At 45.4% G+C, this 23,487-nt stretch overlaps 1 protein-coding gene across 14 annotated transcripts in view; it reads left to right on the forward strand.

The window, feature by feature from the left end:
• LOC126546064 (WW domain-containing adapter protein with coiled-coil-like) overlaps positions 1–23,487 on the forward strand; it is a 397,851-nt gene that overhangs the window by 261,652 nt on the left and 112,712 nt on the right. For all 14 annotated transcript variants that reach the window (XR_008608402.2, XM_055061222.2, XM_055061221.2 and 11 more), the window contains one exon: positions 327–377. Coding sequence is in view for 13 of the 14 variants with exons in the window: in XM_055061222.2 (XP_054917197.2) it covers positions 327–377 (51 nt within the window). In the remaining variant the exon portion in view is untranslated. The remainder of the gene's footprint in view (positions 1–326; positions 378–23,487) is intronic.

The following is a 23,487-nucleotide window of genomic DNA, read 5'->3' on the forward strand; positions in this document are numbered from 1 at the left end:
TATAGAAAACATAACTCTTCTTGGAGCTGCCAGCAGAGGGCACATATGCAGCAAGACAGTAAAGGTGGCTGCTGATTAGGTGGTTAGCTCTTTGCACCATGGCCTTGCACTATGGTATTAAAAATATCTGGTGGTACCTGGGTGGTGCTCTGCAACTTGCCGTGTAGAATCAAAATTTCTAACAAGGCCTGGTTAAATATTCCAAGTGTGATGCATTTAGTATGTGAGTGCCTGTCAGCTAATAAAAAAAAAATATGTAGAAGTGTTACGTGAAAGTCTCCACAGTTAACTTTATATAAAGTTTAATCTTTTCTTCTTTTTTCCAGCATTTAGAACCATACAGCAAGCTATCCAGTTGACAAAACAGGCACAAAGTAGTGAGTATACTTTCAAGCTTACCTTCCACCGTTAATTTATCAATTCAAAGTGTATATAATGGGCACAGTTTGCACACAACTGCTTTAAATGTTAGGGCTATCAACTATGCTATTCAGAATACTTGTTTTATTATAATACTTCTTGTAGTAGGTACAAAAATACGTAATCCACCAATATGTCAATCTTTTCATACTTTTGTATTTAAATTTTACTGCACATATGCAGACATTGTCTGCAGTGCATACTTGACTCACATATGGTCTCGATGGAGTAGGTCAGCAGCATAAATGCAAACAAATCTAAATATTAAAAAATAATAATAATTTCTGCACTCACCAACAATAGTGGTTTGGCATTGGTGGGTTTCAGACTGTGATGACTACCTTTGGGACTAGAGCATATTTAGAAACTTCCTGTGTTGTCATGGCACTTTAACACCTGAAGTATCATGTTCTAACATTTCAGTTTATAACAATATTACACCAAAAATTAGTGCCCAATGTGCACACACATCAGAAAAAAAAAATGGTGCTTACACTATGTGGAGTTGGAATATGTTGTTGCAATACAACAGGCGCTAATGAGACATGGAGCAAAGGAAGACAAATACAGGCATCTGGGCTTGGCACGAGCTGGTTACCATCTTCATACCTGCCAACCCTCCCGATTCGCCCCGGAGACTCCTGATTTTTGACTGAACTTTCCGATTGTACGATCACTGTCTTATATCTTGCGAAATCTAAAGCCACATCGTAATCGTCAACATCATCAACAATGGCCGCACTAGCATCATCGGTATCATCGACTAAGCAGCCGATTACGGGGCCTAGTAAGCCGACCAAAGCCAGAGCCAATGTAGCTCATGCATTTCATGCATTTCATGCAGGCCTTCCTCCATGGTGCATCTTGTTGCTGCTGCTTGTAAGGCGTTGCTGCTTGTGTGTATGATTAGTGTTGGCTAGGCCGTGTGTATGCGGTTCACCGTGTAAAGTTAGTCCTCGTGTGTTTGATGCCATGGCGCTATCAAAGCCCAAGAAAAGGTATTTGCAGAAGTTTTTGCGATCTTATACTTCTGAATTTCTGTGCTTTTTGACATCAAAAAAAGGAGAGCCTTATGCATTTTGTACAACGTGTGGATGCGACGTCAGCACACGGTGGCAAAGGCGATTTGAAACCGCACGTTTCCACAGCGCACCGCTGAGCAGCAAGACAACATAGTGACTGTTTTCCGGAACAACTGCGACGACAGTGTCATACGTGTGGAGTGCCTGTTTACGGGTTTTCTCGTCGAACACAACCTACCCCTTAGTGTCAGTGACCACATTGGGCCTCTTCTATGGAAAATGTTTCCAAAATGCGACAAGGCGAAGTGTTATGGATGGCGACGCAACTCTGAAGAATGCAGAGGTGGCCAACCTGAAATTTATTTCACAGGCATCACTCTCGCGTCTTTGTTTTTTAATTCAGAGTTTCCCTCAGCTGCTGCCCTGAGATTCCAATGAATCTGCTGAAGACGCTTTAGATGCTCTCGAAGCTGAGTTTGCCACTCTTCAAGCGTGCAGTCTTCAAGAGCACATTCTGAATGAAGAAAGGTGGGACGTGCTGTGGTCTATGGTTGGAAGAATGAGAAACACTGATGGAAAACATGTTTCACCGAGTTGCTAAGGTGATGCTCGATTTACTTGTGATACCGCATAGCAAGGCAGAGTGTGAGAGGATTTTAGCACAGCGCGAAAAACTAGGACTGAATTCCGCTCATCAATATGCAACACAACCCTCCAACGCCTGCTGCTAGTGAAGGGCCGTCGGTCTGGACCATGTTTTGAGCAAAGCTACTCGGACAAATTTTTGAAGTGAGCAAAGCCTGCTGCTGCAAGGTCCCTCGAAAAGGACTCGTCGAACACTGCCTGAAAGTTTGAACCCCCCCATTGGCGCGAATAAAAAGTCTCCTGTTTTTTTTATCTCGCCAGGTTGGCAGGTATTCATCTTGGTCTCTGGCTGTGCTGCTCTTGTAAATACAATGTAAATAGCATCTTTTGTGTGTTGTCTTTCTACATTTAACTTCTTGGTGGAGGTTTGCAATCCCCGTCCTTGCCACAGAGCTCCGCAGTGGTCACTGCATCAAGCTCACTACCATGCTTCCCGGAGATGAGACCCCATCCCTGTCAGCTGCGACCCATCAGGCTGCTCCACTCGTGATGCTTACCACGCTCGCGACCCTGGTCTATTCTCCGACTTGGACGGCACTGATGTCGAAGAGTGGATCAACCTCTATGAACGCGTCAGCAATAACAACAGGTGGGACTGGAGGATCATGCTCGCTAACGTCGTTTTTTTTTTTTTTTTTTTTTTTTATCTGATTGGCACCTCAAATTAGACCACAGGATGACCTCAACCACTGCAGAAATATAGTTGCCATAAGGGAACACCCCGAAAGTGGACGGAGCTCTATGATGCAAAATCATTATTGCAAATGATTTATTTTTTATGTGTGAGAGACACCAGTATTATGACTTGGACCTAGACATAGTACAGCTACGCGGCACTGCACAGCAAAACAGTCACTCTGTTATGTTCCAATGAGTACCTGGTCACTGTGGCTTTGCAGGCAACAAGCTAGTCGATGCTGGATCAAGAGCAGCTCTTACTGAAACCACCGAAGTACACATCCTATATTCACGAACGGATGCAAACTTTCTGCTTACTTCGCTCATGCGACATTGCACAATACATTATTGGGCCCAACCAGACCAGTGTCGTACCAAACCCACGAAGATGACTTAACCAAGATGGGACATTTTCAAAGAAAAATTCCACGAACTGTTCAGCGACCCCTTCGGGCACACGGTCTTAGAAAAAAAGGCCCTTGCGACCCGTGCTCAGAATCCCACTGAGCCCTACGTCTTATACATACAAAACATCTTGGCTTTTTGCCGCAAAGCTGGCGACAAGATGTTTGAAACAAAGCGGCCCGCATGAAGTGTATCGCAGGTGATGCCTTCAACTTGCTGGTTTTTGGCAACGTTTCAGCTATTGACGCCATTATCAAAGAATGTCACCCCTTCGAACCCCCAAGCTAAGAGTCGTCACATTACTCCCCACATTGTGCGCATGCCCAATACTGCTGCTACGTTGACTTGTGAGGACCATTCCTGCCAGCCAGTCCCATGTGACAACGTAACGTGCGCCATTCGTTGTGAGCTCGAGGCCGCTTATTCACCATCCTACTCTGTGCTGCCCACCGATCCATCACCAGCCACAATTGCTGTAATCCACGATTGTTGTAACATGCTGTTGTCCGTCAAGAATTTGAAAACGTGAATCTCTCGACTCCCTGTGCTTGTTGACCCACGCACTTAGCGTGCAGCACTTCTCTCGGAGCCCTCCTTTCACCCGACAGTCCTTTCCCACCACGTCCCGCAACCCGTCTGAATGGCACAATTCTGACGACAAGCCCATCTGTTTCCGTTGCTGCTGCATTGGCCACACCACTCATCATTGCCGCAACCGATGGCCAACTCCATCTCCAACATTCAAAAGTGCCTATTTCCGCAACTCTGCACCTGCTACTCCTTATGCTTCTTGCCACGATCATACTGCTGTTGACGCCCCCGCTCCAAATTTTCGCTACGGCCAATTGCCGTCACTTTGATGTCGTCAGTCTCCTTCACCCCAGCCCCATCACTTCTCGTCCTCATCCATGCCCCTCCACACCCAGCTGGAAAACTAGGAACTGCAGCTTCTGGAGGTGAAGCTGCAATGTCGGCCTTGCCCTCAAATCTTCTGCTTAGTTTGCTTACGAACCACAACTTTCTTGAGGTTGACATTGAAGGCACTCCTGTCACTGTGCTGATTGACACAGGTGCACACCTCTCCATTATGAGCGCTGCCTTCTGACGACGAAATAAAGAGCTCCTTACTCCTGCAACCTCATGCGTTGCGGAGGACAGTACTCTTCCTGTCATCAGTATGTATAGCATTTGTAAGCATCACCAGCTGCCACACTGCTGTCCTTTTTGTACCATGATTGTCCATTGCCCGCACGACCTCATTCTCAGCCTCGATTTTCTCGCAGCGTATTTGGCTCTTATTGACTGCTCCGCCACCACCCTCCGCCTCAAACAGCCTGTTCTTTTGGATGCTTGTGGTACAAACCCCAGCCATTTAAGTCCCACCAGCTTTAGTCGACTGCCGCCTGAATCATTATGATATATCGAACTGTCGTCTTCCCCGCCTGTTCCTGATGGAGAGCATTTCATCATTTTGTTGCACGACATTCCACTGCAGTATGATGTCACCATACCTTACACATTTCTGACTATCATGGCCAACCAGACTTGCATTCCTGTCGTTAATTTTGGTTGAACCAAGCAAATTTGCCTCGCCCAACTTGAGCCTTTATATAACCATCACGTGGCAGCTTTCTCACCCGACACTTCATCTCAGCCTACCAGGTTTCCAAAATCTGCTTCTTGTGCTGATCCCAAGCTTCCGAGAACGACATAAACGGATCTTTTACCTGCACAAGCTGAAGACCTCTACCATGTTTTGTCTTCCCACAGGGATGTTTTCGACTTTGACAATCGCCCTTTAGGCCAGTCGCTTGCTGTCAGGCATCGTATTAATACTGGCGATGCTGCTCCTTTTCACCGTAGACCATATCGCGTATCTCTATTAGAACACCAGGTAATTCAAACCGAGGTTAACAAGGTGCTCAATAAAAACATCATTGAGCCTTCTTCGAGTTCGTAGGCATTACCAATAGTGTTGCTTAGGAAGAAGGACGGGACATGGTGCTTCTGTGTGGATTACTGCCATCTGAATAAAGTGACTAACAAAGACGTGTACCTGCTGTCGCGAGTCGACAATGCCCTTGACGATGCCCTATACGGTACGGGCTACTTATACTCTGTTGAACTTCAATCCGGATAGTACTGGCAGATCTCCATTGACGATATGGATAGAGAAAAGACCACATTTATAACACCCAACGGTCTTTTCCAGTTCAGAGTTATGCCCTTTGGCTTATGTAATGTGACGGCCACTTTTGAGCGTATGATGGACTCCTTGCTTCAGGGTTTCAAATGATCCACATGTCTATGCTACCTCGACAACATTATTGGGTGATTCCATGAGAGAGCAAACATGCATATCCGCTTGATTCTTAAAAATTTTTTTTTGTCATGTACGAATATTCAGACAGCGTGAAACCAAAAATTTTATTCCCGAAAAGTGTTCGTAGAGGCCAAAAAAAAAAAAAAAAATATTTGAAGGGGGCACCGTAAGCGTCCTCCTACTTTTTTATTGCTGAACACAATATTTTCCGATTTCACGACTGAATTAAATGCATACTTTTTAAAAGCGTTGTGTCGAAAACCTTTTCTGCTAATTTTAATACGCTTCACAGTAAATTAGGTCCATGCTTTTTTTTTAATGCTGTCTGCAAAGGAGAAAAATGTAAAAAAAAATTCTAAACATGGCCGAAATCAAAAATTTTGTAACTTTGATGCATTTTGGCGCGATTTCTATTTCAGACGAACTTGGAAAACTTGGAAAAACATAGAACATTCTCGTTGCAACATTTATGCAAAATATTATCTCCCTATGTGAAAAACGAGAAGAAAAATAGTTAAAAAAAGAAAACTCTTCAAGAAATAATAGAAAAACTCCGGTTCCAATTTTTGAAAACATTTTGCATGGAATTTTACTTAAGTTGGGCAAAACGTGGATGCGATAATATGTTTCCTCATTTGCTTTGTTCACATCTGAGAAACCTGTGAAGCAATCCTTCAAGGACTACTCACGCGCAAATGATGCAGCCATAATAGAACATTTGGAAACATGCCTCACCGACTTTAACGACAGTGATGTGATAGCACTTTGGCGCCGTTTTAAAAACGTGTCAGTTCTGTATTGATAAATTTGTGCCTGGTAAATACAAACTAGTCCGCGAACAAACACCATGGATGACACGTGAAATTATCCACATGACCTGCAAGATAAAAAGGTTAAAGAAAACACGATTACAGCTTGATCGAGTTCCCTGAAAAGTTCTGGAATTACTTTAGCAAAAAAAGAAGCCAGTAGCACAAACCTGCATCGATGAATCATTCATTACCGATCACAGGGATATTGTGAGTCGTTTCAATTATTATTTCCATAGTGTATTTTCTAATTCTGGCATTAGTTCATCGAAGGACAAAACGTCTCACCCATCCGAAGCAAATTTTATTTCATACAATGGCTTAGTTTCGATGCTAGTTAACTTAAAAACTAGATCTTCATGTGGTCCTGACAGCCTTCCAAACATTTTTTTGAAACGCTATGCTGAAACTATTGCAAGGTTCCTTCTTACTATATGTCGGGCTTCGTTACTTGCTAGAAAACCACCGGATGACTGGAAGATAGCCAGAGTTGTACCCGTATTCAAGAAGGGCGACTGTTCATTGTTAGAAAATTACCATCCAATATCATTGACATCCTCATGGTTGTAAAGTAATTGAACATATTGTTCTCAATCAGATTAACGAATTTCTAGATAAACATTCAATACTGTCTAATTTTCAACATGGGTTTAGAAAAGGCTATTTAACAGTTACACAGCTTGTCACCATAATTCATTCACTCGCATCATGCCTTGATAAAAATGGTCAAATTGATGCTGTATTTCTTGATTTTGGCAACGCCTTCGATACAGTTCCACATGACAAACTAATACTAAAACTTAGACATCTTGAGCTCCCAGAAATATTGATCGTATTGATAACAAACTGTCTAACAAATCGCCGCCAGGTTGTGGCAATTAATAAGCAACAGTTTGGCTGTCTTCCGGTCAACTCGGGTGTTCCTCAAGGAAGTGTCCTAGGACCATTGCTCTTTTTACTTTACATAAATGATATTACTACTTCAATCCATTCCAGTGTGCAAATTAGGTTGTTTGCGGACGACTGTGTGCTTTTTAGAGATATCACTTCAACAAAGGATCAAATTGATTTAAATACTTCTCTAGCTGGCATTATTGATTGGTGCAAAATGTGGGGAATGTGGCTTAACGTTGAAAAGACAGTCTTTCTTCGCTTCACTCATCAGAAAGCTCCGCTAACCTTTAGTTACACGTTAGGTTCGTTGCCTTTGCAGGAAGAAACAAAATATAAGTATTTGGGTGTCACAATTACTAACAATTTATCATGGAATTTACACATTGAAAATATCTGTTCTTCGGCCTTGCGTAAATTATATTTCGAAAAAAAAAATATAATTTTATATAGTTCTATAAATATCATTTGTGAAAATATATAACTTAACGTAAGACTGCTTGCTTATTATTCATTAATTAGACTGAAATTTGAATATGCATGTGTTTGGGACCCGTTTACTAAACAAAGTATTAAATGTCTCGAAAGGGTACAGATGAAAGCCGTGTGATTCACATATTCAAAATTATCTCTCTATGATTCCTCCACACAAATAATGCGTGATAATGGCATCGAAATTCTTGAGTAGCGAAGGGAGAACTTAATAATTCGATTTCTTTCAATGCTTTTTAATGGAGATTTATCAATTAATCCTGCATCCTATTTGTCTAGTTCAATGTCTAGGCTTACTCGACACCATCATCCGAATTCACTAACACCTTATTTTGCACGGACGGATGTATTCAAGTATTCTTTTTTTCCCCGACCTATAACAGACTGAAATAACTCGTTGTTGCCTGTTTCAATCGATTGATTCATTGTATTACTGTTGTGTCTTACCACCCTGCTTGATTTATTAATGCATTGTATTATTTTTGTGTTTAACCACCCTGCTTGGACCTGAACTAGGTCTGCGATATGAAATAAATTAAATTTAAAAAATATATAATAGGCCAAAGCGGCGCCCATGTTGAGCGTGCTGGCTTCAGTACCATTGCTGGTTTTCTATCAGTTGGCGTTGTACGTAAATCTAGTTGTAATTTCTTTGCTGAGTGCGAACTTCGCTCTGGCTGCTTGTTTTCAACAAAAATGTATTGTCTGATTTTATTTGTGTCTAGCGCATGTGGGGGTGGAGGGCTGCCACCCTCTAAAGTGCTAAAGCATACTGAGTTTGCAAAGCCTACAGCCTCTGTGGGCATCGCACTTATGCCTCCATTATTCACTTGTCAAGAGCATGCGAGACACCACAAGTGCATGTTGTGGCTGACTTTGCCAAAACCCACCTGGTGCACACAGTAAATCACCCGTAAGCAGCACCAAGGCAGGCTAATCCGTAAGTGACAAAGCGCTTCCATAATCAGCCGATGTGCCGTTATGGAGGTGCTACTTCACTGCCTGCTCCCTATTCCCCGCGTTCAACTCACACTGTGCTTTTCTAAAAACTTATCTGAGCAATTTCCCGAGCTGTTGATTTCGTTTCCCGCTACATACCTGCCAACCCTCCCGATTCGCCTGGGAGACTCCTGATTTTTGACTGAACTTTCCGATTGTACGACCACTGTCTTATATCTCCCGAAAAGTGGTTTCTGTTGGTGCAATAATGTTTTGTGTGAAACCGGCACTGCAAAATTTAAAGCCACATCGTAATCGTCAGCATCACCAACAACGACCGCACTAGCACCATCGGTATCATCGACTAAGCAGCCGACTACGGTGCCTAGTAAGCCGACCAAAGCCAGAGCCAATGTAGCTCTTGCATTTCCTGCATGCCTTCCTGCATGGCGCATCTTGCTGCTGCTGCTTGTAAGGCGTTGCTGCTTGTGTGTATGATTAGTGTTGGCTGGGCCGTCTGTATGTGGTGCACTGTGTAAAGTTAGAAGCCTCGTGTGCTTGATGTCATGGCGCTATCAAAGCCCTAGAAAAGGTATTTGCAGAAGTTTTTGCGATCTTATACTTCTGAATTTCCTTGCTTTTTGACATCAAAGGAGAACATTTTGCATTTTGTACAACGTGTGGATGCGACGTCAGCGTGTCTCACGGTGGCGAAGGCGACTGGAAACTGCACGTTTCCACAGCGAAGCATCAAAGCTAAGTTTTCACCGCTGAGCAGCAAGGCAACATAGTGAACTTTCTCCGGAAAAACTGTGACAACAGTGTCGTATGTGTAAAGTGCCTGTTTATGGGATTCCTCGTCTAACACAACCTACCCCTTAGTGTCAGCGACCACGTTGGACCTCATCTACAAAAAATGTTTCCTATATGCGACGAGGCGAAGCATTATCGCAGTGGACGCAACTCTAAAACGCAACTGGTGAAACGCAACTCTGAAGAATGCAGAGGTGGCCAACCTGAAATTTATTTCACAGGCTCAGTCACGACAGCAGCGAAAAAAAAGTGACAGAAAGAGTGCAGTGCTGTTCAGTATAAATGTTTTGACTTGGTCTAACTGTTTACTACACGCTATGCCTACAGCTCATAGCTTGGCCCGAATATTCTGTGCCGATTATTTATGGTTTCACAAGAAGATTGCTAAAAAAAAAAAAATTCCATTGCGTAAACGTTTTGGATGTTGCCTCCCTGCGGAAGCTATGTACTGCCCGAGGGTGAGGATATTCGCAGCACTGACGAGGCCTGCCAGCACTGCTTTACGTGCCTCACGGAACTCCTGTCTTCATCTAGTGACACCCGCGATAAAGCAGACGAGGCGTTCTTTCAGGAAGAAGAAGCGATTGACGACTTGAACAGGTACGTCCACCTTTCTTCTGATGTTTCACCATTGAAGCCGCCATCTGGCATTCACAAATGCAGCAGGCAATCTTATGGAAAATGTTCCAAGATTAGAAGCGTCATGAGGACGAAGATATGTTCAACTTCAAGCGCTGCATACGGAAGCGTCAGTACACCTGAACTGTCCGTGACAGAATTTCGTGCATCTGCTGGCTGGTTAAGTAGCTTGAAGCAAGCGCACGAGGCTTCAAGGTCCTATGGAGAGCACCTCCGTGTTTTAACCATCGTGCCACCAAAGTTGAAAACAAACGCGTTCAAGAGGCAATCCCAGGTGTTGCAACGTACATGCTGAGAAAGGCCCCAAATTGGCGTGAGAAGCATGAAATTGGGTCATATTTTGATGCATACACAAAGTCAAGGTTAAGCCCATCAGATGTACAAGCTGCATTAGACTACTTCACCAAGGACGAACTTGGGTGCTCTCAGCAGAGCTCGAACAAGAGGGCATTGTGTCAGTCAACACGAATGGCTTATGAGAGAAAGTAATTTATGACACATTCTATCCGCGGGATGTTCCAGATGTTCAAAGCAGCTTACCCTGAAAGTGCCATCGCCCTGTCAAACTTTTATTGCCTGCTTTCAAAGTGGGTGCTGCTCACACATTCTTTGTTCTTGCCACAATAAAAAACCCAAGTAAACCTGCCTTCATTTGCGGCAACCATTGCCTTTGATTTGACACTCACATCTTTCATATGTCACACTGACACCTTTGATATTTGACATTCACATTGAACGTCTCTCTACCATACTTGACGTTTTTCGTAAGGCCAGGCTGCAACTCAACTCATCAAAACGCTGTTTCGGCCGCTGCCAAATCACAGGTTTGGGCCATCTAGTCAACTCTTCCAGAGTGCAACCTGTCCAAGACTTTCTGCTTCCGAAGTCAGCCACAGGTGATAGCAGTTTTGTTGGGCTGTGTTCTTCCGCCGTTTTGTCCAAGAGTTTGCTGCTATTGCTCGATCTCTCCCCAATCTTTTGAAGAAAGGCATACCCTTCTCATGAGGACCTCCAAAATCTGCCACCTTCTCTCATCTCATCACGCATTTGACCTCACCACCAATCCTTGCCCCCTTCAACGTTAATGCCCCCCACAGAATTGCGTACAGATGCCAGTAGTGATAGTGTCGGTGCTGTCCTAGCCCAGCGTCAGCGTGGCCAAGATCGCGTTATCAGTTATGCCAGCCGCCTCCTCTCACCACCACAGTGCCACTATTCTATTATGGAACGGGAATGCTTTGCTGTTGTCTGGGTGATTGCCATGTTCTGTCCTTACCTTTACAGCCGTCCCTGCCTTAGACTGTCAGTGCATGCAAGGACAATGTACTCAGATATCACTGTCGGACTCTGCCATCAAAGCCATGCTACGACAAATAATCGACGCCCTGCAAGTACTACTGTCAGGTTTAAATACGGCTTAGTCGTTGGGCTTTCAAAGCTCCAAGAGCTTTTTTACTCTGTGATTTACCAGTCCAGATGCCTGCACCAAGACGCAGATAGCTTGTCGCGTTACCTCGTCGACAGCTTTGACGTACCTGACATCGAGAATGGCGCTTGTGCTTTCTCCGTGTCACAACTACTCCGTATCGCTAATGAGCAACGGCTTGATGCCTCACTCATAGTGCTCATCGATCATTTTGAATCTGCGTCCGACAATGCTTCTTTATGCTTCTTCGTTCTCCGGGATGGTACTTGGTACCATCGTAATATTCATTCCAAAGGTCCCGATCTCCTCCTTGTCATCCCAAAGCACCTCCGTGCGACCGTTCTTAAGGAACTTCATGATGCGCCCAAGTAGGACACCTCGGTGTGGCTTGAACTTAGGACAGAGTATGCTGCCACTTCTTCTGACCCGGTCTTGCAGATTCTGTGCAATACTATGGCACAGCTTGTGAGCCATGTCAACGGCACAAGTAGCCATCCCTGCTTTCTGCTGAGTACCTGTAGCCGCTTGAAATCCCGGTAGAGCCATTCAGTCGTGTCCGCTTGGACGTCCTTTGCCCTTTCTGGCATCTGCGTCGGGAAACAAATGGGTTGCTGTCACTGTTGACTACGCAACCAGATACGCCAATACGCACACTGTCGCAACCAGCTGCGCTATGGATGTGCCAAATTTTCTGCTACTTGACGTCATGTTGATGCATGGAGCTCAACGTCAAATGCAGTTAAGAACGGCCTGATGACGTGCAAGTTTTGCCTGCCAGTTGCGACAGCGGGCGTCAACTTTTCCTGGAGCACCGCCGCAAACCTCTAGCCACGGCGTCACTAAGGCGCAGGCGCAGACGCTCTAGGGGCGGAGTCGTGATCTGCGTCGTCTGCTACGGCGGTGCGCGCTGGCCGCATTGTCGAGAAGAGTGCTACGGTCAGAGGCAATGTGCGTATTCCATTGTTACTGCGGGAACTGAGCCGATATTCCTTATTAAGGGTTGTGCAACGCCAAACTCTGAGCTTTCATTGGCCACATTCGAGTTCTACGAACTTCTTTTGATGACATGCTTCTTTCGTTCTTTCGAAAGGCCGGGGTACTTAGTGCGTGCACGTATATTTCTTCGCTGTGTGTGTTACCGTAACACGCAGCGATAAGAAAGGGACACCGAACTGTGCGCGCAAAGTGCTCGGTCTTTATTTGACGCGAAAGGAAAACAGAACACTCAATATAATGACTATGCGAGTCGAACATGATGAAACAAACGGATAAGAATAAAAGAATACTTTAGGTTAAGGCATTGAGCTGAAAGTGTTTCTTCTCGACAATAGTTCTTTAGACAAGACAGGCTCTGTCAGCTGACAAGCAAATGCACGCGTCACGCCCCGAACATCACTTAGTACCTCGTCATGTCCCCAGCGGCAGCGATGACAGCGCTCATTCTGGAGGGCAGTGATGTGTAAAGCGACTCCGTAAGCGATGTGTCCATTCGGAGCACGTCCCACTCGCTCACGATGGTGGACCAGAGCCTGTCCTTGGACAACCCATGCAGAGGAAGGCGCGCCAGCGATAATTTCAATAAGCCCCAGTCATTTTCAATAATGTTGAGGTCCGGGGATTGGGGCGGCCACTCTAGGACAGTGACGCCGCGCTCATGCAGCAGTTCTTGCACAACACGAGCAGTGTGGATCGGCGACCTATCGTGTTGGAATATATAGACACCTTCCGGGAAAGGGCCGTCAAGAACGTAGGGAATGAGTACATCGTCTATGATTCCCCCGTACCTTTCAGCGGTGAACTTGCCTTCTAAGCGTATCAGTGTGCCAAGACCATCTTTGGTAATGCAAGCCCACACGCTCACACTAGTGCACCCGCTCGCAGCGACCCGTTGCAGGTACCGCGGCATATAGCTGGGACAAGAAAAGAAAGCATCTATTGATTACGGGTATTTTAGATTAGATAATGAACTTTTGTAAGAATCTGGACCAATCTCACAGAAGTTCATGTTTACAGCATGCATTGCGAGCACTGGCTCGAATCACAAGCGCTTGCACTGCCTGCGATGGTCAAACTTCAATACTTACCGCAATAAGTGGTTCAATCGTGGTGCAGAGGCCCACTTTATTAGGCAAATATGTTAGCCTAATATAGTTGCACTTTTTACTTAAGTGGAGAAATATCTTAACACTGAATTATTCGTCTTCCCAAAGCAAATAAAGTTAGGCTGGATCCGCATACGAGATAAACGATCTTAAGTATTATGAACTACTGTCTTACTTGTATGGCTGAGTAACAATTGGTTCCAGAAAATAACTTACCGTGTCTTGGCAGTGCGCCAAATTCGGTTTCGCTGGTCGCCAGCGGTCGTAAACGTGGATTCATCACTCAATACAACGTTTTTCTATTGTGACACAGTCCACCCTTCATGTTCTTGTGCAAAACGGAGCCGCTTTACTCTATTTGTGGCCCTAAGTAATGGCTTTTGTGCGGCTGATCTGCTCCTTAGGCCGGCTTCGTTGAGCCGCCTCGTCATGGTAGACCTTGAAGCCTTCAGCTTCAAGCTTTGTCGTAGCTCTTGAAGCGAAGCGGGGGGGGCGTCCACAGCAGCCGCAACAATGGACAAATACTCCTCATCTGTTGTGGCCCTTGGTGGACGTCTGCGAGGGGCATCCTTGATGCGCTCTTCTTTCTTGTAGGCCTGCAGTATCCTATTCACAGCTTTAAGCGACCATCCTGTCATCTCTGATATCTTCTTTTGAGTATAGTTCCTAGAACACAGTTCAATAATCTTCAGTCGTTCTTTCTCCGGTACACGGGCCATGTGAACAAGACTAACGATTTAGCACCATTCTGGTCAGATGAAAAAGCTGGAATGAAGACGGACAAGCGCCAGCTTTATTCAGATCTTGAATCGTCTAAACCTTCCTGTCTCTGTAGAGAGCCGCACCGTTCTTCGATCACCAATGAGCGAAGGAAGGAGATGACGCTGCATTGGCTTTTCAAGGTCATTTACATTTTATCTTCAGAAGTTTAAAGAGCGCCAAATCACCACAACGTCGACCATCGTCAGCGAGTGGGATGTGCTGCGAATGAACACGTGACTTACCGACTCAATTTGCAACTCACTGCCCTCTAGAATGAGCGCTGTCATCGCTGCCGCTGGGGACATGACGAGATACTAAGTGATGTTCGGAGTGTGACGCGTGCATTTCCTCGTCGGCTGGCAGAGCCTGTCTTGTGTAATGAACTATTGTTGAGAAGAAACACTTTCAGCTCAATGCCTTAACCTAAAGTATTCTTTTATTCTTATCTGTTTGTTTCGTGTTCGACTCGCATAGTCATTATATTGAGTGTTTTGTTTTCCTTTCGCGTCAAATAAAGACCGAGCACGTTGTGCGCACAATTCGGTGTCCCTTTCTTGTCACTGCGTGTTACGGTAACACACACAGCGAAGAAATATACGTGCACGCACTAAGTACCCCGACCTTTCGAAAGTCGAAAGAAGCATGCTGTCAAAAGAAGTTTGTAGAACTCGAATGTGGCCAATGAAAGCTCAGAGTTTGGCGTCGCACAACACTTAATAAGGAATATCGGCTCAATTGTCGCAGTAACAATGGAATACGCACACTGCCTCTGACCGTAGCACTCTTCCCCGACAATGCGGCCAGCGCGCGCCGCCGTAGCAGACGACGCAGATCACGACTCCGCCCCTAGAGCGTCTGCGCCTGCGCGAGGTGCTTCCGCCGCGCGACTCCAGCGCTCGCAGCATCGCCGATGCAACGTGCTCTGTGTTTTCCCCTAAGTGTGAAACAGACTGTACATCAATGATCTATATGAGTGAATTCTATTTTTGGCCCCCTTACCTTTATAAATAAATTCATTCTACTTTGTCGCCAACTCTCTGGTATTTGCCTTTCTTGTAAGCGTTTAGGAATTTTCTCTTCGGCTTTGTTCCAGTTGAAATTTCTCAGCACCAGCTCCTTTTCCACCTGGTTATTGTTCATGCTCTTTTTTTCTCTAAAACCACCTCGTCATTGCCTTGAAATGATTCGGCTGTTATTTTTCGGATGTAATTTAATGCTTTGTCCCCTTCCAGTTTGTTTCCATCTCCATCTTGGATATGTTGTTGTATTGTTCCAGACTTCCTGCCCAATAAGTTTATGTAGTTCCAAGGTATTCTAGGTGTGGCCTACTTTTTCACACGTATTTCTGACTACCAGTGTTCACTTTCACCTTTTATCTTTGCTTGAACCAGTATTTTTATTTATTTATTTATTTATTTATTTATTTATTTATTTATTATGATACTACAAATTGCCCAAATGCATTTATTTTTTCTCCTAGTATATTTCTCATTTTCTGTCTACTTCAACCTGTGGCAACTACGTTTTTTTTTTTTTTGCCTGCCTATGATCTTGTGATGCTTTTTGTTGTTCACCGATCACTTCCCGTATCTCCCTTTTCCACTAGCTTTTCGGTTTCCTTTTTCCTTTCCAACAAGCGTGTTGCTTCTCTTTCCTGTTTCTCTAGCCATTACACTTAGAAGCTCATCATATTCACACTTCTTGCTTGGCCATTTGCAAACTTCTTTCTCGGGTGCGTGGAGGTGAGTGCCGTCTGGTGGTGATTCAAGGAACCCAGCAGCACACATACTTTGCTGTGATTTTTTGGCCTATTCAGAAAAGAACAACCAGGCCGAAGCCAAAGTCGCGAAACCCGGCACGGTTCACAAAGAAAAGCTTCACTTTTGAAACAACTTACTGCAAAACTCAACATTCTCCAATGTTTTATTGAGATCAAGAAACGGCTTTCTCACATGCACGCATAACTAAAGGGCTTCCAGCTAAATTTTGTAGCATTAGTACTCCGCTAGAATAGCAGCTTGGGCTATTTGTCACGAAGTTCTTTGTACACCACATCGCCCTGTGGCATGGCGGCTCGTCGTGTGTGATCACGGACAGGGGAACGTTCTTTACAGCACAAATGAGGGAGGAAATTTTCAGACTGCCGCACAAGTCATCGAAAAACAACAGCCTACCATCCACAAATGACTGGACTGACGGAGAGGTTAAAGAAAACCATAGCAGACATGCTGTCAACGTACGTGGACATGCAGCACAATACTTTATACAAGATTCTTCCGTACATCACATTTGCCTACGATATGGCAATACAGGAAAAAACACGATTTTTGCCTCTCCGTCTTGTTTACGGAATGCAATGTGCAAACCATGCTTGACACTATCCTTCCATGCGACAAAAACGATGAACTTGCTCCAGACACCGAGCAATACACTCAGCATGCTGAAGAAGCCTGCCAACTGGCTCGCGTAAACATTCATTGCCAACAAGATGCCGATCCACGACATTACAACCGCCGCTGTCGAGACGTCGCCTGTCACCCCGGCGACCAACTCTGGGTGTGGACCCCTATTTGACATCCAGGCTTGTCTGAAAAACTGTTAAGCCACTATTTCGGACCATACAAGGTTCTGGAATGTATTGGTGATGTTACTTGCGAGGTATCTCCGGACGGCGCCTTCATGTCGACAGCTTTGGACCTGAAACCATGCATGTTGTACAGCCCAAACTGTACTTCACACGTTAGCTCTTGTGCTCGTGTGGCATCGAGTCGATGCCTCCGCACTCGACCCAAAGCCCTTCAAGAGCGTTTAAAGCTATCTGCTTCGCCAGCTTGGGGAAACAGCACACATTCGATAAACGGCACACAGGGGACACAACCGAATCGGGCGACACCATGTTGCCGAAAGACGGTGCATCACCACCAGTGCCTTGTAACAGTCCTCCGAAGAGCTGTGTTCGTGCAGGTCATTGCTATCAATTTCGCGACTGATTGAAAGCGCTCTCTATACTGTAAAACTTTCACTCCTAACTGTTTAAAATTTTTGTGATTAATGTTTTAAATTTATTCCTAAACTGCTCAAATATTTGACGGACTATTTGATGTGCTCCTGCAGTCCTGATTGGCTAAGAGGCCCCTACCTTCCACAGCGCTGCAAAGAGCTTGTGAAACAAAAGTATAGAGAATCGGATTGAATGGCTCTGAGCAAAACGGAACCACCTTGTCATCTTGTTCACCTTGTCGTTCAGTCGCGTGACACTATCAGTGCTTTCTGAGTGTACATGTGGTTGTTGTCCATTGTTTCCTAGAGCTGGCTCGACCAGGTGTGCAGCAACCACATTCCCCAGAATATAGGGATGTATCACTGTTAGCACTTCTGCGTTTGTAAGGCCCCATTTTGGATGCCAATAATTTTGGGATATGGGCATGCCAGAAGCAATACACTTGGTTATTAGACAAGGGGTGCAAATTAAGATGTACACAGACAATGTAGACAGGATGAGTGCACTTTCTTGGCACTTGTCCTGTCCGCATTGTCCGTGTATGTCTTAATTTGCGCCCCCTATCTAATAGCCCAACAAGAAGCACCGATACAGTTGGGCACTCTATGCGCCATGGTTGACACGCGACTGCTCAAGTCCTGCTCAGGCTCTAGAAAACGGCGGACTACAAGCACATGTATGCTCAGAAAGCATTTGTTTTGCTTATTTGTAAGTTTGTTGACTGGTTGCTTGCATAGGAAGAGAGGAGGATCACAGGGCATGCAGGAGCGCAGAATGATGCCCACACATTATGCAGACATGCCCCATGCGTGCCTGCCAGAACTTTGTGGTGCCATATGATAACCGTGTGCGTTTACCAGGCACCATGCATCGCCACAGCACTCTTTGTTTGGAAGCTAGGCAAAAGAAGTGGCATGTTTGCCAGGGAATTGTTGGTTGTTGAAGGCTGTTCTTATAACAGGCGTACATTACATGACAGCACACTGAGATATGTTGTATTGCACATTCGATTATTTACAAAATTAACTTGGAAGCAACGGTGTAATATATTAATCCCAGATATGAAGTTGCATGCATGCATAACTGCATGAAAATGGTTAGATCATATTCAGGTTGTCAGCTTTCGATAAAATTGACAGTAATGTGATCTAATCCTTTTTTTTTTGTCGTAAACAGCAAGAAGAAACCAGAAAGTGCATTTAGGCAGCATCAACATGGCAACCCAGCACACCTTCATCTCATTGTTATACCTGCCAACTCTCCCAATTTTTTCCTGAACTTTACGAATTTGGGCTCTTTTACCGATTTTACAAATGCTGCATTATGTGTTACGAAAAATAAATTCTGTTTGCAAAAAAGTTTTAAAGGTGTTGAAAGATGGGATGGAGCAAGGCAGCAAAAAAATGCATGCAAAAAGATTGTGATAGTACTTGCACCACCTTCTTGTGGCTGTGCAAGATGCAATGGGGTACTTGCTTTGAGCAAGTTTATTCAGTATAGACCAGAACTTGTTACTCTTGCACACCTGTTTAGAGCAAGCACACTTAACCCTTTGAGTGTCGATTTTTTTTGCCATATGCGACCACCCAGGGTCAATTTTTTTTATTGCAGATTGCAATTCTTCTTAGGGACTTATTTCGAAAAAAATTTACCATAATTTTTCTAGGGTGACCGTAATAAGAAAAAAATATTTTGCGTTGGTATATATGCACTCTTCATTCATGAATAACAACAATAAAACAGGACATAAACTTATCAGAATTAGAAATTTGATGCATTTTGATGCACATAGCAAGGCTTTGAAAATCCCCACAGAGACTAATTCGCAAGTCTCAAATACTCCTGCTCTTACACTAATATGCACGTCCATAGCGTAATCGAACTGCGTAGGTGCGCGCACTCGAGAAAACTGTTTGGTTGTGTGCCCAATCAAAAAAAAACAACACGTGTGACAAACTTCCGCTAATCTTCATCTTACTGCCAACCAGCTAGGGCAATTAGTTTTCGCGAGTCTTAAAAAAAAAGAGAATGAAACGGAAACGCATGCACATCGGCATCCTTCCTATGCGCACCCCTGTGAGCACTAAACGAGCGAGAAACAAGCGGTCGCCTTTTGAGCGATTAGTAATGAGATAGCCATCACTTTTGCATGCGCAAAAAGCCGAAACCACCCGCGAAACAATATCCAAACGGCCGGCCACACATGTGCGCGCCAATGCACGAGTGGTAGTATATAGATGCACGGGAGCAAACTAGCGCTAAAACAAACCATGCAACAAAAATCGAGAGAGGGAGGCGCGAAAAAAACAATTTCCTGTATCCCCACATAGTGGCAGCACATGACAGAAAAAAAAATCTTAGGAAATTGGCGCGCTTTTTAAACGTACAGACGGCGCGGTAAATATACGGCATCAACTATTATCGGACTTGTTCGCGGCGCCATATATTTACGTCATTGACCGTCAAAGGGTTACTCATGACCCCAAGTCGTCAGCTGTCTGTGCAATGGGCTGCCAATTTGATGACCTGCCAGCTGACAACAATACCATGGTGAGTGAACTGTAAGGAAGAAGAAATGCGCCGTGCAGAGCTCCGCAGCCGGATCGCCAGTGCTACTGAAGTGGGGCTCGGGCTAGCTGCTGTTCCTGGTGTGACTGGTTAAGCCTACGCTGTTGTGTCTTCCTGTCGGCGTCCTTCGTGTCGTCCACAGCCGTGTCAGACTTCTTTGCCATAATTGGTGGAGGTTTGCTGGGTCTCCTGTAATCCTGGAATTGCGCAGCCGGACTTTCCCTGCCATCATGACCACCGAAAGCGCCACGAGCTTGCCACCACCTGCTTTCCAGTCCTCTGTATGCCCCGGCACACTCCATCAGCGGGACGCTCCCATCTTCAGTGGCACTGGCGACCACAACGTTGATGACTGGCTCTCATCATACGAACACGTCAGTCTGAACAACAAATGGGAGGACATCACGACATTGACCACCGTCCCTGTTTACCTCACCGGAATTGCCCACTTGTGGTTTCGGAACCACGAAAGCGAAGTCCCAAGCTGGACAGTGTTCAAGACAAAGTTCAGCGAGGTCTTCGGCCGCCCTGCTGCAAAAGCTTCGTGCCGAACAGCATCTGCAGTCGCGCTCTCAGCAGCCTGGTGAGACCTTTACCAGCTACATCGAAGATGTCATCGATCTCTGGAAACACTTCGGTGCATCCATGACTGACGGCAATAAAATCAAGCATATAATGAAGGGCATCAATGAGGATGCGTTTCAGACGCTCATTTCAAAGAGCCCCTCTACTGTTGCCCAAGTTATTAAACTGTGCCAAAGCTATGATGAGCTCCGCCGTCAACGCATCCTCAACCGCTGTTCTGTTCCTCATCAGGAATCGTTGTCCAGCTTGACCTTTCCTTTACAAGATCCCACCCTCCTCTCGCAGATCAAGGCTTTCACCTGGGAAGAAGTTGCTCGCCAGCTCTCCTTCATCTCCAACCCGCTGGAGTCAAGTTCGTCCCTTAGTCCGACCCTAGGACACGTTATAAAAGAACAAGTGTCCGAGGTCCTTCCTCTGGAGTGGGTGCCTCAACTTACGCCGACGCCGTCACAGGACCACGACCACTGACCTTCCGGGTTCCACCTCCGATGCCTAGCCCTGTTTTTACCTCCACACCCCCACGACCTCCAGCCCACCTAGTAATTAATCCCTGGTGCACATTGGACAATCGGCCCATCTGCTATTCGTGCGGTATTCCCGGACACGTTGCACGCCTTCGCCCAGTTTCGAACCACCGTCCTCCTTCTCCTCGTCACTCGCTCTCCCCGATGCGTCAACGTCCCTTCTACTGCTGACACAGAAAACTAAGTGGCGCAGTTCCCGAGGCAAAAACTGCGCCTTCGTCGCAACGCTCAGTCCCTCTTCTTTCGCCACCTAACGTTATTGATGTCGCTGTTGAAGGTGTCTCTGTGCATGCCCTCAGTGACACAGGTGCCGCCATATCTTTGATTGCCGAAAAACTATGCCGCTCAATACGAAAAGTCACGACGCCTTTCTTCGGTCCTTTACTCCGCACAGCCACAGCACAGCACATCCAGCCGGTGCTGTGTGCACCGCCAGACTTGAAATTCAAGGAGTGCTCTACGCAGTTGAGTTCATCATTCTTCCCCACTGTTCCCACAATATTATTTTAGGTTGGGACTTTCTCTCCTGTCACCAAGCTGTCATTGATTGCTCCCGTGCAGAGGTCGCCTTCTCTTTGCTTGGTAATGCCATATCTGATGATGTTTTGCTTTCCTGCACCAAGTTTTCCCTCACTGACGACATCCAAATACCTCTGCATGCATCCGTTCTGGCACCTGTATCTTGTTCCGTTGCCTCCGACTCTACCGTACTCTTCACACCTTCCACTGCTTTCGTTCATGGCCACCTCTCACCACTCCCTACTACACTGCTTGGCCTTCAAGCTGGTGCGACTCACCTTCCTGTACACAACCACTTCCCATTCCCGATTACGTTGCTTCGCAGTGAATCTCTCGGCACTGTGGAGCCTTACGACATAATTACCACGTTGGAACTTCCTACTGGACCGTCAGAGGTCTACACCCTCTACTGTAATCCCGTAACTGCCACATTGCCTGAAGACGTTTTCAGCCACGTCATCAACAACGCCTTAAGGGGGGATGAGGGGATCGGAACTAACTTTTTCATTTTTTATCTTAGAGTGATGAAATTTGGCATACAGGTTCGAAATAGCATCAAACAGACAGCTGCAAAGTTTCACAATCATATCTTCAGTAGTTTTTATTTTATCATTATTTATATATTGCTCACATGTTGCTTGCTCGTGGAAAGCCTAGCGTGACAGCAAAATGGGTTATGGGTCTGTAAATGTTTTTAATAGTTACTAAGAAGTATAGTCTAAGTCAAGATTCTCTTAATTTCTTTTTAAATTTCTCTGCTCTTCTTCTAAACGATATAGTATGCACCTTCTCTTTATGTTTAGAATGTATCATGCTCCAATTATTGTGTAATAAAAAAATGGTGAGCCTAAATGGTAAATCTGAGACTGTCTTGACATAAGGCACACTTCACCAATTGCAGCAAAACAAACAGGATTAAAATCCGTGCTCCCATTGCCGTGCTATGCTTTCCACGAGCGAGGTGATAAGCTCAAAACAAACTTTTGAGAAAACAAGCCTCAAAGTTCCATACTGGCACACACTGTCTAGAATGCTCCTGCATTGTAGAATTTGGTGTCCTTGGCAGCAGGTGACTTCTTAGCCCTCTGTCCTTTCAGGAGATGGACTTTGTGTGCCTTCTTCATTCGCTGGGAGTCTTTCTCGACAGCCCGCTGAAGAGAGAGGGCACCAGGGCGCAGGCCCAATGTTGTGCACAGGTCTGAATAAGCTTTCAGACTGCCCGAGTTGTACTTTGAAATTGCCTCGTGCACTGCTGTTTCCACAGCAAACAGTGAGGCATGCTGGTCTTTTGATACTAGTGACCATATCACTGAATGGAGACTCTCAGCCGCGTTTTGAGTTTTGCCTCCTCTGCACCGGGCCAGCAACTGAGGGTCTGAGAGGCGCTGGTACACAGGCAGGAGTGCTTCAGCAACTTTAGCTGAAAGCTTGTACTTGTGAGCTGGTGCTGGCTGCCCTTCTGCCTCAGCTGACCGGTGGTTGCACCAGCTAAGGGGGCCAGGGGGACACAGCTCATGATGGGGCTCATCATCTGTTGATGTGATGTGGTAGTACGTTGCCATTACTGCCCTTTGCATTTCCTCGACTTCCGAGTGGTTCCGCAGAGCAAGGCCATAGTAGTTTGTCAGTTTTTTGATGAGCTGCTGTGTCAGGCCCCCCTTTCCACCTAGTGGCTCTCCTTTCTTTGCCTTGGCCACCAAAGAGCGAAGTGCAGCCCCCATTCGTTTTTTAACATGATTTATGCAGTCCTCTTTAGATAGCTGCACAAAACCATAAACTTCTTCATCACATAGAGTGCGAAACATGCGGCTGTCCCCGTCACAAACTATGTTTGTGTAACGTAGATCATTTCTGCTCAAGGAGCGCCTGAAGAGCTGTAGTGCAGCCTCAACCTCCATTCTTCCAGAATTCACATCAGTGTTTT

The sequence above is a fragment of the Dermacentor andersoni genome, chromosome 1 (assembly GCF_023375885.2).
Source record: "Dermacentor andersoni chromosome 1, qqDerAnde1_hic_scaffold, whole genome shotgun sequence".
Lineage (NCBI taxonomy): Eukaryota > Metazoa > Arthropoda > Arachnida > Ixodida > Ixodidae > Dermacentor > Dermacentor andersoni.